General features: G+C 41.8%; 2 protein-coding genes across 2 annotated transcripts; one reads left to right on the top strand and one right to left on the bottom strand.

The window, feature by feature from the left end:
* Positions 1-913: 913 nt before the first annotated feature.
* On the top strand, positions 914-4,841 carry zgc:92380 (uncharacterized protein LOC445086 homolog). The gene is made up of 8 exons (XM_048239291.1): positions 914-1,396; positions 1,546-1,628; positions 1,830-1,986; positions 2,074-2,238; positions 2,330-2,455; positions 2,812-3,083; positions 3,591-3,625; positions 4,297-4,841. The coding sequence occupies exons 1-8, from the start codon at positions 989-991 to the stop codon at positions 4,677-4,679; spliced, it is 1,629 nt and encodes a 542-aa protein (XP_048095248.1). The 5' UTR covers positions 914-988; the 3' UTR covers positions 4,680-4,841.
* On the bottom strand, positions 4,838-15,090 carry arpc2 (actin related protein 2/3 complex, subunit 2). The gene is made up of 10 exons (XM_048239292.1): positions 14,848-15,090; positions 13,455-13,489; positions 12,007-12,119; positions 11,130-11,175; positions 10,530-10,716; positions 9,635-9,728; positions 7,446-7,572; positions 6,496-6,596; positions 6,089-6,189; positions 4,838-5,458 (listed from the first exon to the last, which is right to left on the bottom strand). The coding sequence occupies exons 1-10, from the start codon at positions 14,919-14,921 to the stop codon at positions 5,437-5,439; spliced, it is 900 nt and encodes a 299-aa protein (XP_048095249.1). The 5' UTR covers positions 14,922-15,090; the 3' UTR covers positions 4,838-5,436.
* Between the last annotated feature and the right edge of the window lie 596 nt (positions 15,091-15,686).

Raw genomic sequence — 15,686 nt, 5'->3', positions numbered from 1 at the left:
TCACTTGTCCCACTGGAGTGAACGCAAAACATGGGCTGTTGCGCAAAGAAATGAATTAGTGATCAGCATCTCCGTTCACCAAAAGTTTGTGCTAACCCATTCGCACAAATAATAGCCTATGTTATGTTTTATCCATTGTTAACGTGAGATATGCTTCATGTAGGGTAGTATAGTGATAATGCAGGGTAGCCTTCACGTCACATGAGCCAGCTGCTTGTTCTGTAGGCTAAAAGTATTTATGTCCCTCCCAAGTTCCGTTAAAATGGTGTGTTAAGTGGACAGCATTTCAAAAAACCTCCTGGGCAACACCCTAAAAAACATATAGCCCAGGGGCCTCAGGTGGTATTAAGGCGCCCCTGTCAGTAGGACCTATGCATGCTACAAGTTCTGACATGGCTGTGCTTAATAAGCACGCTTTCGTTGTCAATTCGTGTTTGTGGTAGGCCTAATGACAACAACAACAACAATAAAATCTTGATCTTCATCATTTTTGACAGATCACCAGCCTCCTCTGGATGGTCATATCAGTTAGCCTACCTATGGCATTTACATGTTAAACATAATATTAGATTCAGTGACTTAAATACTATTTAATATTATAAATATTATTATGATACTAGAGCCGGTAGAAGAAAATCGTCTATTCTTTTCTGCAGTATATTTTCTGCGACTCATAACTACAGTCAATAGACTGCTTGATGACCTATGCATGGAATTTCCCTATAATAAAAAGCCAAGGTAGGCCTACATAGTTTGTACCAATACAATAATGATTAAACACCTGCATGATGTCATCTGCACCTTTAGAGCGTAGTAGGCTGAACAACGGGTTTCAACCAATCAGCTTTCACAAACACAGCGATCCGCACTGGCACTACATACTACCTGTATAAATAGGACCCCCCTCGGGACACACCTTTACAGGTGTGAACGTTGGTGAAGTTACCATTAGCCCATTGTCTGCTCGCATCCAAACGCATCCAGAATAATGTCGTACTTTGCGAGATCTAGCACTGCTCCGAGGAACTTCTCCAGCTCAAGCGCCTCCGGCAGCCTTGGGCAGCGAGCGGTCCGTTCTAGCGCGGCCAGTGTGTTCGGGGGAGCTGGGGGCATTGGCTCCCGCATCTCCGTCTCAAATGTTCGGAATATCTCCAATATGCTGCGCCCTCACGTGCAGCTGGATAACGGGAAACTAGTTATCTCTCCAGCAGATGAGAAAGAAACCATGCGAGGTCTTAACGACCGCCTTTCCGGATACCTGTCCAAGGTGCGAACGCTGGAGGAGTCCAACCGAAAATTGGAGGATCAAATTAAAGAGGTCTTGAGTAAAAGAGGCACGGGCGTCGAAAGAGACTGGAGTGCATATGAGCAGCCACTTGCCACCCTGAAGGAACAGGTATTCTAAATAGTTTTGATGTCTCTCTTGTTTCTTTCTGGCTATGTCTCTGTCACAACCCAGTTACACAGAAATATATCTAGTGGAGAAAAGTAACAGATCTTTCATTGCAGGCCTGTGTTAAAATATATTTTCATTTATTTGTATAGCTCCAAGATATGACAATGGAAAATGCCCGACTCATGCTGCAGATTGATAATGCAAGATTGGCTGCAGATGACTTCAAAGTAAAGTAAGATGAATTTATCTGAGTTGATCTATTTATCTACATACTTATATTTATTCATTTGCTAATTTATTTGGATTCACTGGATCCTAAAAGTTGTAGGGGTGTGTATTCTTCCTGAATTGCCTTCTACAAATAATGTACTGTCTGTTATGCTGACAGTTTGAAGACTGTAAACTTTTAAGAAATTAATATTTTCTGTCACAGATTTGAGACTGAGCAGGGCATGTGGCAGGGTGTGGAGCAGGACATTGCAGGCCTGCGCAAACTCATTGATGACACCCATATGGGCCGCATGCAGCTGGAGAGTCAGATCGAGTCACTGAGAGAAGAGCTGGTGTACCTCAAGAAGAACCATGAGGAGGTACTGTAGGATTCAGAGCAAGCTGACCCAGCAGTTGCAGACTGTCTGTCTTGCCTCTCTGGTGTAACACAATTTTCACCTTTGCAGGATGTTGACCAGCTGAGAGGCCAGATCAGCAACTGCGGCGTCTCTGTTGAAATGGACAACCGCAAGGGCGATGATCTCAATGAGACCATCAACAAGATCCGTAAGGATTATGAGAAAACTGCTCAGAAGAACTGTGAGGACACAGAGACCTGGTATCAGTCTAAGGTTTGTTTAATAGGAAAATATGTATGATTGCTAATATGTCCATGGCCCCCTTTCATATAAATAAACTATGGACCTTTTATCTATTTGACAGTTTGACAACATTACAGCTGAGGTGACACAGAACACTGAAGCACTTCAAACGGGCAAAAGTGAGCTGAATGATCTGCGGAGACAGAAGCAGTCCTTGGAGATCGACATTCAGGCTTTGCACAATATGGTACTGCATGTACTCCTGTATCTGCATGAGACTCCCTCCGTCAGCTCTCACCTATCCCCACCCACCCATGTCTGGCTCAGCCTGTACCTGCCTTTGATACTAATCCATTGAGACCACAAAGGAATTCCCAGCGTATGACTGAACAAAATGTTCTGCCTGCTGCCATTGCTCAACTGTTTTTTTAATTATCTCACATCCAACTTAATTACATAACCCATCTAAAGCATTTCTCACTCCTGTCTATGATGCAATGCTTTCTTACACACAACAGGATAATTCAATATTTACAAAACAACTTGCATGGATGCGCAATATCTTGTCTGAATATGCAATTACATTTAACCTGTTAATCCCAGAACCGCTCCCTTGAGGACACGCTGGATGACACGCAGAATCGGTCAGCCCAGGAGATGACCCAATACAACAAGATCATCATGCAGCTGGAGGATGAGCTGGGCCAGGTGCGGGCCCAGGTGGAGAGGCACAGGTTGGACTACCAGACTCTGCTCAACATCAAGATGAAGCTGGAGGCTGAGATCGCCACCTACCATGGCTTACTGGAGGGCCAAGGTCCAGACGACAGTAATGCAGGCTACAGTAATGCAGGCCACAGCAATCCTGACGACAGGTAAGACGGCTTGCAAACATAACTGCTTTACAGCTAGCGTGGCCACTCCCACCTAAATCTCCTTGAGTCTGGTTTTAACCAGGCTACTTTACAGCCCCATCAAAACCCCAGCACTTAACACAGAGCATGCATGCATCAGTTAAAACAACAACTCCTCTTATATTGTCAAAAGATGCAGGTATCCCTTAATGTGTTCAGTATGGCCAGGTAGACTCAGGAGAATGGCTTATCGGTGCATGAATCCGTACTTACTCATTGCACCAGAATTCCAGAGAGTTCTCAGCATTGATTGTAAATAGAGCAGAGTTTTCCACGGTGAGTACTGTGGTAGGGGCCTTAAACAGGCCCCAGCGTGTCACAGCAAGTAGCCGTCCTCTGTGATAACACACACATGTAGCAACCCTATATCTCTTGTTCCTTTTTGACTGACTGACTGACTCTTTGACTGACTGACTGACTCTTTGTCTTCTCCCCACTTCCTCTCATCTCTCTCCATTCCCCCCACAGAGTGGATTTTTCTTTAGAACAGGCATTGCAGGCTGGTAAGTACTGTGACACATAGAAGTGCCGCAAGTTTAGCCGTTTCTGTTTGTCGCTGTGGCTAACCCACTACTAGCATGCACTGAGCCCAATCACATCAATTGTTTTCCATGTTAACTTTCACTACCACTACCTTTCACTACCACTACGGTAGCTGGATCTCTACTGCCCAAATCTGCATGCTAAGTGCAAGCTTCAATGGGTACTATTTCTCTTCGTCATGAATGTACTATACCAAATGACGTATAAGGTTTATTTTAGATTGGCAACATTCTTTTATCAAAAACATTGTTATTTTATGATCTTTTTTATTATTATTATTATTATTATACAAGTGACTTGCACTCTTAGAAAAAAGATCTGCAAAACTCTGAAAAAGATTTTGCAAAAGCTATCATCAACTTGCCTCTGTACAGGAGTTCTGTTTGTGCTAAAAAAAAACATAATTTGGATTGGAGACAACTGAATATATGTTCTGCATGACAAATATTTTGTCAGAGACAAGTTTCTTTCTAAGAGTGGAGGCAAACTGAATGGATGGCTCTCAAAATAAGGATATAACAAGCCAAATCATGTCTGATCAGATAAGAGATGAGGTGAAGGTATATTACACAATGAGTATCTCTCTCTCTAACCCCACTCCCAGTCTGAGACATGCCTATTGTCTTTCCAGCTCCACCCCCAGCCAGTCTTAAGAAGGTTCTCATCATAAGCCAGGAGATGGTGGATGGGGAGGTTGTCTCTGAGAACGAGCGTGAGACTTTCCTCACACAAGCTGATGAAACCTACGAGGTAGAGGAGGAAGAACAAGAGTGGGCGGCACCACAGAGTGTCACTCCAGCTGAGGAAGAGGAGGAGGAGGAGAGGAAAGAGGCTGAGGAGGAGGAGAGGAAAGAGGCTGAGGAGGAGGAGAGGAAAGAAGAAGAGGAGGAGGAGAGGGGAGAGGAGAGTGAGACAGCGGAGCAACAGTCAGAGCAGGGGGGTGAAGCAGAAGAGGGACAGCTCTCCGACAGCCCACCAGCAGAGGACGAGGCCGCCCCAGATGAGGAAGAATAGAGGGAATGTCACCAGCCAGCTCCACCCAACTCAACATTCTTCTCCTTCCCCCACCACCACACCCTCTGCATTCCCCAAGTGCCTGATCCCCCTCAGGAATCTGATGTCTCTGGAGATTGACCGACATGATAACTTCAATAAATAAAGCACCTCAAATCTCAAGTCTTTTGTTGAACTTTATTTGATATTCAAATGAGAGTATAGTATAGTTACTCTATTCTAATATACAATCTTCTTAAGAATCTTATGCTGATGAAAACAATACAGGCTTTCACTTTTGTCAGATGTTTAAACATTTAGAATTCATAATTTTAAGTTGCAGTCGCATTTTGAAAAGAAAAAAAAGGTCACACATCATTTTTGTAACAAGACTGGTTTATTCTTTACCATCACATGATTCCAAAACGGGACAGGTGATTTAAAGCGAATAGGATGAGAGTAGCAGGTCTGGTGAATACTGCGTTGTTAAAACAAACACAATCTAAGAAAGAATGCAAGGCAAGAGTACCAAATGGAATACAAGGTCATACTGTATCAAAAAATTCATTTGTTCATATTGTCATATAATTGCATCAAATATTTATCCAAGGAATGCAAAGCAACAAATTGTAGTCCTCCCTTGTGAAGCGTGAACTTCTCTTGGAGGACCCAGAGCACTGGCCAGAGAGAGGGAGTTTGATCTAGTCCAGTGAGGCATGGAACTGCGGATGCGTGTCTCGCCATGTCCCCAAGCGTGTTCAAGTCTGCGCACGCATCCTTAGCGAGAGAAGGTCTTACCCCTGCATGGATACAATCAACATGGGCATCAGATTTTGACCTCAGAGCATAATTAAAAGTGGTTTAAGTGATTCAATATTTAAATTAAAATAAAGAAAATAATAAAAACACTTGGGAGGAACATCAATGCTAAAAAATGGCCAATGCATCTCAAACGCCCCTCAGAAGCAAATAAAATGATAGGGTGGAGATAACAGCACTGTTTTTCAAGAATGTGTTGTTGCTTGGTCCCATAGATCATAGTAATTAAGAAAAGCTCTTCAATTTGGACCATGACATCACAAAAAATATACAGAAGAAAGAAGCTACTTCTGACCCAAGACTTGTTATATTGACCAAATCATACATGTGCTAGCAATGTCTGCCATAGGATGTCGGTTTAGCAAGTCAGGTTGAACATCCACAAAGTTAAAATACAATTTTGAATCTTAAGGGGAGAAGAACAACTTGTTTCCCATGTTTTTTTCTTCACACATTAATGTCCTGAGGTGCTGTGCTTGCCTGCCAACCTCTAATATTCATTAGTTCTTGAACGCATGCCATTTCCAGCTTGTGCAAGCAAACCGCAGCCATCTTAACAGCCTGCAGAGGCAAGCTTAATTTCAGGCAGGGCACACACTGAATGTACTCACGAGATAGTTTTCATCTCTTTCTTCTCAGCATCGGGACGGGCGCGGTTCAGAACCTTTAAGAAGTCAGAGGTCTTAGCTCTCATGCGTGTGTGAATGTAGGCCTGTGCAGAGAGAAAACACACACACACACACACACACACACACACACGTTATGACCCCACCAATGAGCAAGTTTAAAGAAAACAAGGCCTCATAGTTGAGCTCACACATTAACTCTGTGGAGTGTTTAAAAGGCATACATACACACCCCCACAAAAGAGATGAATGAGCAGGATGTATGCAGCCTGAGCATTACTCACAGACTGTATACAGAGCCCACTCACTGATTACAAATGAGAACAAAACCAGTGACCGCCACTCTTGGGGGGCAAGAGCTGTAAAGCTCGCTCTGTTGGTCACACACATACCTTGGAGCACTTTATGTGGTAATGCAGATAGTCGCGGAAGGTGTGGATGAGGTTGATGGTGTTGTCTCTGGCATTGGCGCTGGTGTGACGAGGAAACAGAACTATCGAAAAGAAAGAGAGAAGTATTTTCAGGCTGATCAGGATTCCCTTCATATACAATAACTACCATAGCTTAGCACAAAAATCCGGGAGTGAAAGTCAGTCTCCACCAGTCACCAGTTTTGTCGGTTTGTGGCTTGCTGGCTGTGCAAAATCACCTGCTACCAACTGCTCTTTCTATGTCTGTCTGCTTGGGGGGTTTGTTTTGAAAGGGTGTGGCATTGTTTTGACAAGCCACTGGGTAAACAGCAAATACGACAGGCAGACACACAGCGATGGAACACCGGTCACAGGTGAATCCGCCTCCCAGCTTGGTAGTCACACAGTTTGTTTGATGTAACAACTTCCAAAGGGAACCAGTAAGTCTTTTGAATGAGTGACTAGAGTAAAGCCAGAGACATATGCCAAGAGGAGCTTACACTGTATTTAAAGGTTGTATCAGTGATAGCGGGGATACGTCCCTTCTCGCTACTCCCTCCCCCTCCCTCCCGTGCAAATAAAACTCGCCTAAGCGTGCATCTCGTCGGTTGAAACACTTTATTTTGCCTTTGAGTGGGTTGCCAACCGTTGTTTGTAGCAATTGTTTTTGTGTACAGATCTCGGAGCTTAGGCTGCCTACAGAGACGCGTTTTTTTGACGGCCTGCTTATGGGGCAGAGAGCTAATGGATCGTTAGGAAAGATTAGATGGATGTGATCATTTATGTTTGGGCCTTTTTTGGGCCTGAAATCGCTGATACAACCTTTAACAATGTATATTGTTATTAGCTCAGTCACTGAAAATACCAAAGCATGCACTACAGAGAGATAATGCAGAACTGATCAGGCTCCTAGCACAGTTAACAGAACCCACCGAATGTGATGTAACCGATGTTGTCTCCCACGGCGGCGTCAGTGTCCTTGAGCTCCAGGGGAGGCTCCCTGTGGCTAAAGAGCACCTGGGGGGCCGTGTGGCTGGCACGCCGGCCCTCCTTAAACTCCTGCACAGACACAAGGAGACGTCTCAGAACAGCACAGCAGGTAACACCAGGAGCAAGAGCACGATTCAATGACAGGGGAAGAGTGCTTCAAAGGTGGATGAGGTCAACAACTGTGTGACCTAGCTTTCACAAAGCATGCCGTAAGAAAGCCTGAGAACTGAAGTCAGACAATCAAACTGACACTGTGACCACATTAATTAAATGAGGTGTGGTAGACTGATATTAAAACAGTCATAATGTGGTAAGAAGTGATTTACAATCACTGAGTGATACAACAGTTGTACTTGTCTAAACACTAACATATCTTATCAGCAAATGTTAATAAACAAATTTAAACCAATTCCAAACTCAATTAATTAATTAAACTAGAAAATGTAATTTCGAGGAAATTACCAGTGCATGAAAATATAAACATACTGTATATTAACATAAAATGCAGAACAAACTTTTATTTAATAACAGTTGGCAGAAGTCATAGTTGATAACAACTGACAGTTGAAATGGCTGAACAGTTAAATAGTTGAGTAGTTTAAATAGTTTAATTATTTAATAGTGAATTATTGTAGTGAGGACATTTATTTTGAAACAGTTGTGGGCAGAGGAAATAGTTGAACAGGATCTGTAAAGCCAGATTGTATGTTTAAAGCCTGAGACAGAGTATATAGTTTAAAAGTTAAATGTAGATAGTGTAATGGATGTTAATAGACAAAGTTGAATGGATGTTGATAGGCAGATTGTTTAATAGATGTTGATGGGATAGTTTAATGGGTAGATGAGTGAATGGTTTGAAGAGGATGAATGGATAGAAAGTTGGATGGAATGTGCCTTATATCCTTGTAGAATGGATACACAGAGAGAGTTGGCCTAATTGAGCAGAAAGCAGTTGATACAGGTGCAATCAGTTTAACTAGCTTTTTGATGGGACCTAGTTGAGCAGCTGGAAGTTGATACAGGTGCAAATCAAGTTAATTAGCCCATTATGATGTCATAGTCCCCATACAAAGTCTATGGGGAAAAATAAGCTTGTTTTTTTATTAATATCTCAAAAAGTATAAAGTTTACAAAAGTGAAAAATACATTCCTCAAGTCTCCTTTTCAAGACCTATGTAACAAAGTTTGAACGAAGTTTCTACGTTAAACGGTAGAAGCTGAATTATACGCAGAAATTTGGTGGGAAGAATAACTAGAAAATGTAATTTCGAGGAAATTACCAGTGCATGAAAATATACAGTATGTTTATATTAACATAAAATGCAAAACAAACTTTTATTTGATAACAGTTGGCAGAAGTCATAGTTGATAACAACTGACAGTTGAAATGGCTGAACAGTTAAATAGTTGAGTAGTTTAAATAGTTAAATTATTTAATAGTGAATTATTGTAGTGAGGACATTTATTTTGAAACAGTTGTGGGCAGAGGAAATAGTTTAACAGGATCTGTAGAGCCAGATTGTATGTTTAAAGCCTGAGACAGAGTATATAGTTTAAAAGTTAAATGTAGATAGTGTAATGGATGTTGATAGACAGAAAGTTGAATGGATGTTGATAGGCAGATTGTTTAATGGATGTTGATGGGATAGTTTAATGGGTAGATGAGTGAATGGTTTGAAGAGGATGAATGGATAGAAAGTTGGATGGAATGTGCCTTATATCCTTGTAGAATGGAGATACACAGAGAAAGTTGGCCTAATTGAGCAGAAAGCAGTTGATACAGGTGCAATCAGTTTAACTAGCTTTTTGATGGGACCTAGTTGAGCAACTGGAAGTTGATACAGGTGCAAATCAAGTTAATTAGCCCATTATGATGTCATAGTCCCATACAAGAAGAAAAGTCAATGGGGAAAAATAAGCTTGTTTTTGTCCAAACACTAACATATCAGCAAATTTTAATAAGCAAATTTAAACAAATTCCAAACCCAATTGACTGTATTTGCCAATCACAGCCACTCAGAAAGACTTAAAGGCTGCTGGATTGCTTGTGATGAAAACAGCAAATAGACTTGTTTGAACATAGCAAATGCCTCGCTGCTCGGCTTTTCTAACACCATGTCAAAAAACAAACCTGCATGAACACTTTCCCAATGACGACATCATCATCATCCTTGAACACTGTGCTGAAGACCACGGTGACTCTGTCTTTCTTTGCCTCAAGGTACCTGGGAAGAACCAAAGGAGAAACTAATGCGTGAGAACAGAGGTTTGCTTGGTTGAAATCACAGCACTCCACTTCAGTTACGCCTCAAAACAAAGCAGGGTTCGGTCACTTGGACAGACCACGGTCATTTTATAATAGGGGTCAGAAGGGCAAACCTATGGTTTAACTGATATGTCACCCTATTCATTTACTTCAAAATATCTTGTCTTGTTGCAGGGTTCCCACTCTCAGTCAAATGTAAAATTCCATGACTTTTCCCTGACAAAAAAACTGAAATTTCATAACCTACTATATAATGAATGGGTACAATATACCGACCAAAGATTTCAGAGCAGCCGCAGAGCGTTCAAAAATATTTTACTTTTTTAGAGTGGGAGATGAATAAATGGGCATTGAATAAACAAAGTTGGGCTAACCACAACTACTCAAACAAGCAGTAAAGCTAATAACCAGATATACACCAATTCTGCGGGGAAATATGTCTGTATTAATGTATTTCGGCAAGTAAATACTGCTACAACAAAATTCCCTGATATTCCATTACTTTGCCCCAAGAATGATCAAATTCCCTGACTTTCCATTTCTGGAATAGACTTTCTAAAATTCCATGACCCGTGGGAACCCTATAGTTGTCTTATTATGCTTTTTTGGTTTCTTTTGTCTGTCTGTATGCATGTATGCCATATCATGGTCCTGAGGACACACAAGAATCATCCCTCTGTGTTCTGTCTGTGATGACAAAAGACTTGACTTGAACTGCTGTTTTGAAAAGCTTTCTCCTGCTACAGGAGCCGCCACCTACATGGTCTCATCATCTCTGTAGTGGACCACAGCTCTGCTCTGGCCTTCTTGGCCCTCCTCCTGGAACTTGAAGTACTTTTCGAACACAGAGGCAAAGCAGTTCCTCTTCAGCATGCCTGCTTGGTGGACCACCTCCTCTTTGTTAGAGGGCACATTGTCCAAGTCATAGAGCAGGGACACATTGTACCCTGACAGTGACACAAAAGGGGAACATGGTCAATCAATCCAAAATATATAACTAGTTTTAAGACAACTGGGAGAATGTAGGGACAGAGTGTTGAGAGATACATATATAAAATAGCAGGTTAGTGTGAGTAAAACCTAGGTCGCCGTCAGACAACATGGAGAACATTGCTTACATTGCTTACAGGATCTAAATCAGACGATTTTCTTTGATGTACAAGTAATCAGTCTTATTCAATTTCACTTTTTGTTTGTGCAGCTTGAGCCAACTGTACGTACACATCGCCGCCGACTTGAGCTGCAAAAGAAGCTCTGGCCGCCCTGTGAAGGATGCTTGTCGGCGGTGGCGGTGTGTACGTACAGTAATGTGTTGCTGTGCATGTATCTGTCTGGACATCTTCCAGTAACTGACATGTACCTGACTCAGGTGACACCAGGTAATTTCCATACATCCGCTTCAGCAGCTAAAACAAAACAAAACAAAACAAAACAAAACAAGGAAATCGGTCACAGAAAGCATCAGGACACATTTTCATCAAATAGTCTTCAACATGACATTCCCATAAACCTGAAGTTTAGGTATGAGCGTGAAAATATAAATTGTTTACATGATTCAGAACTTTGAGATGAGTGATGAAACACAACAGAAGCAACAAAATCACATCATGGGTGCCACGGGACGGGCCCCACGTCTACTCTGGCCACTTCCACATTTTCATCTGTTTTGCATTGACCCCGTGTGGCTCATTCAAACACCAGAGTGGTGGTTGAGGGAAATTTGAATTCTCATTTGGATGTGAAAGAGAGATGATCGTGACTGATCACATCGCTTAGAAAAAAAAAGCATGTCCGAGCCATGGGATCAAGTCACAAGAGCTCCTCTGTGCATGTAGCACAAGCTGAGCTGAGGAACTTTGCGATGCTCGCAGCCAGTTATTTTAGAAGCCCATTACTTCCTACATCAGAGGTGAGTCACCCTGACTTCCTGTTTCACTGAGAAACCACAGGGCCTGCTTACTCCCCTATATGGTGCCAAAACCACCTCATGACACAGACAGCAACTAATGACAGACGGCAAGAATGAAAACAAAAACTAATCATCAGTTTTAAGAAGTGTAAGGATCAAACTTCTTGGAGATACATTTACTCATGATATATAGTACCACTGACAATGTACATACATGCAAAGGCTGCTGGTCAGGTTCTTATTTGAAAAGGTAACCATAAGAAAAACACAAAAATGTCAAATACCACCTGCTATAAATAATCTAAAATTATAATGTGGACCACGATACCTCATCTGCTCCATGGTCCTGCAACTCCTTGTAGAACTTCAGCGAAATGCTGACCATCAATTTGGTCTTGTCCCCATTTGGATTGGAGATATGGTAAAGGACCCCATCAAAATCTGTTGAGGGTAAAATAAATGTTGATTATTAGTCTGGCAAAAAAAAAAAAAAAAAAAAAAAAAAAAGATCACAGAATTAGGACAGCAATAAGACAACTTGACAGCCATCACTGGTCAATATGGAGACTATAGGGGCTTGTTGAAAAGCCAAAACCTAGCTTAACAGCAAAAACATTCAATGTCTATGGTAAACTAAATGGTCCCACAAAAGTAGTCAACCACTACAATAATAGGCCTTTTCACACTGCCAAAATCGCCGCGATTTTATGTACCAGAATCGCGGAATGACTGTCCCTTTCGACTAGACCGAGACTGAACGGCGGGACAAAGTGTCTCGCCAAATTTAATAGCAAGCCCCCTAGACATTTTGCCGAGTTTTTTCGTTCCGGCACCAGTGTGAATGGGTCAAGGCGGAAAGGGGAATCTGGGCGGGCATTTCGATGCTATGTCCAGCCCACCAGGAGATTGCAAATAAATCTAACTGATCAAAAGCAGCAATAGCAGAGACAGCACATTATGTCAATCTCTAAATTCACAAAGTCTCCAGTCATTTAATGCCTGCTATAGTTGACTGTAGCTCGGAATGCAATCGGTTGCCATAATAGGCTATCCTAAAATCCAGCTCTCTCTTTGCCCTAGGCTATCATTTGTGCACGAAGCATGTTTCAATTAAGACAGTACACAAGCTATTTTTATTGTTCTAATATTGAATGATTTCATGAATAAAGCGTTGAAAAATTGTACGCACAGTGCGTACAGGATAACGGCTGGAGGCGCCACTGACCAAGGCCACAGTAGCCTGTGAACCTCTGATTTTCAAAAGGGGAATCACGGCCAACGCACGGGGCAACTCTTCTCTTCTATTTCCCTTTCAAATTACTTTTTATTGTCTGAAGACATCGATCGCAAGAATCTAACATTCTAAGCAACAGCAAAGCAACTTCACTTGCATTTGTAGGGTAGTACAAATGCAAGCTAACCAAAGTGCAGTCTGTTCTCCCGCCATGGTTTTGGAAATCACACACCTGCTGCATCTGAAGGCCCACGCATAATAAGGCCTACGACTATCACTCTACACGCCCCCTGTTGCACGTCACATTTTAATTTGCTAGCTGATCCTGCCTCCTGGCTCCCCAAAATGCCGCATCATGTGAACAGATCAGCAGGCCGGCAAATTTTCACCTCGTTTTCAGACACACTTTGGCGCAAAAAGACGTCTCCTCTTCCCGCAAATTTAGCGTAATCTCTGTGTGAAAAGGCCTATAATATAAGGACACACAGTATAATAATTGGAGAGACTGTGATGGGTGTTTGAACTCAGACTCAGCAACAAACCTGCAAATGTAACTTCTACTGCCTCAGGCTTGTTCCTGTAAGGAAAAAAAAACAGTTATAAGAGGCAATGCTGTGCAACCACTAGCACCCGTGCTCTCCATCATACACCCTACTTATTCTGCATAGTGGGAAAATATTTTCTAGTGTGTTGTCACCTAAAACATTGGGTTAGGACTGTCCAGAGTTGTTGCCCATGGCTACAGAGTTCAGAATTGAGGATATTGTGGTGCCACCCAACTTTGCTTTTTTTGGACCTATTTCAACTTCCTGCTGCTTGAGAGTGCAGCGGTTCCAACTATTTTACAAAGGAGTCTTTTGAGTCAGCACATAAAACGCTGCAGCAGCAAGAGCTCTGAAGTGGTCTTTCCATCTGCAGATACTCAGAATGGATAACCGTAGAGTCTTCTATAAAGGAGTCTTGCCATCCTTGCAGATTCAAGGAGATTCTCGTCTAATATTGGGCGTGGATTTGCACTGTAAGAACTTGATAAGGTTCAGTAAAGGGAAAGGAACTGGTGAATGCGGAAATGGTTGTTCCATAACAGAGGGAGGTAGCAAACTATGTGGTGCATGTCACTGCTTGCAGAGCTGCGAAAAGCTGTCCGAAGTTAAGTAAATGATTATTACAATTTGACATGGTATACTCAAGAGGTTTTCCAGAACATAGCTATCAAATGCCCTACATATTAACGAAACCTGTCCAGGAAAAAAGCTGGATGATGAACCAACATTAAGCCCCGGAAGCCACTTAGCTAGCTAGCTAACAGTTACCGCTGACTTATCGACAGCTAGCTGGATATATGCAAATGCATCCAACCCTTGCTATCTTTACGTCGATTCAAAATAAACGTGCACGTATGCATCAAGAGAGACAGAGACAAATCGGTCAGTCACTGACAGGTTCAAATGGATTCACCGAAACTAACGTTAGCCTTAAAGAGTGGCTAATGTTTCATTAGCTAACTGCATAACTAGCTAGCTAAACGTCAAGCGATAAAACAATTACGTCCCCTCACCATTGCTGCCACCAGAAGACACGGGGTAAAAGAGAGTAAATGACAGAACTTTTAAATGGAAATTAATGCGTATAAAAAAATAGTACGGGATGGCTACAGAAAAAGTAACGCTATTATGTTAGATTTGGAAATTCTCCGTGACCGAAAGGCTGACACACCCCATCCTTGAATGCCACACGAAACAGCTTGATTCAACAAATGCAACACAATTTAACAATGACAATGAGCGCTAGATTGTACACAACACATACGACGGGAATGGTGCACATACACAAATCTAAAACCGTGTGAAAAACATAAACAGTGTCTAAATTGTGAAATATGTTAGCTGGGAAAGGTTAGCTCAGACTATCCAAATTGCTAACTTCATTGCTCACCCGTTGGATGCGCTCTCAAATTTAAGAGATATTGTTTCTTCTATGATCCGATTATTTATCTCCAACAAAATCATGCTGACGGTTACTGCTGTATTTACTGTTTATAACAAAATAACGGCTAAACAGTTAATATTGTCCAATTTGTAGTCGTTGATTTTTTCCTCCCTTGTAGGGCTTTCCAATCTGTCACGTCTTCCGCATTGGTGAGTAGGACCCTTCTGCAGCTGGTCGCAAACATGCCTGTGCTCCTCTAACCGAGCCACAGTCTGGTTCTGCTTATCATATCGCCCCAAAAAAAAAAAAAAACACACAAACAACTAAAGCAAAACAAAAAGGCCAATAATTTACACTATTACTGTGCATTAGTGTCTATTGAATATGTTTTTAAAGAAAAATGCTGCCAATTTGATGTTTAACTTGATGTTATACGTATTGATAAATGGTGCATTGCCCTTTAAGAGAGTCTAAATGGTTCTCATAACGTTTTGCCAGCTATTGCTCACAATGGATAAGGCTGATAGGCACTCTAGCCTTGTTTGTTTGCACCACATTGACAAACACATATTAAGTTATTACAAGGAGCCTTCATTGTTAAATATGGAAACATGTAATGAGTTGCTGCTAGCATGACATTTCTGTTTGCAGTTGGCCATTAAAAGTGTAGTATGAGCATGGTAACCACCTAGCTATCTGAATGGAATAGGCTATGTTTCAATCGGCATTATGCTTAACAAACGCTAGTTAGTCTGTTAACATTCATATTTGCAAGCCTCCAAGTACAGACGTCATCACTTTAAATACTACCTGTTGCCTTTCACCGTCCACTTATTTAACTTCTG

This window comes from Alosa alosa, chromosome 3 (assembly GCF_017589495.1).
Source record: "Alosa alosa isolate M-15738 ecotype Scorff River chromosome 3, AALO_Geno_1.1, whole genome shotgun sequence".
Lineage (NCBI taxonomy): Eukaryota > Metazoa > Chordata > Actinopteri > Clupeiformes > Clupeidae > Alosa > Alosa alosa.
Note: the sequence above shows the minus strand (reverse complement) of the source record. Positions and strands in the feature narration are given on the sequence as shown.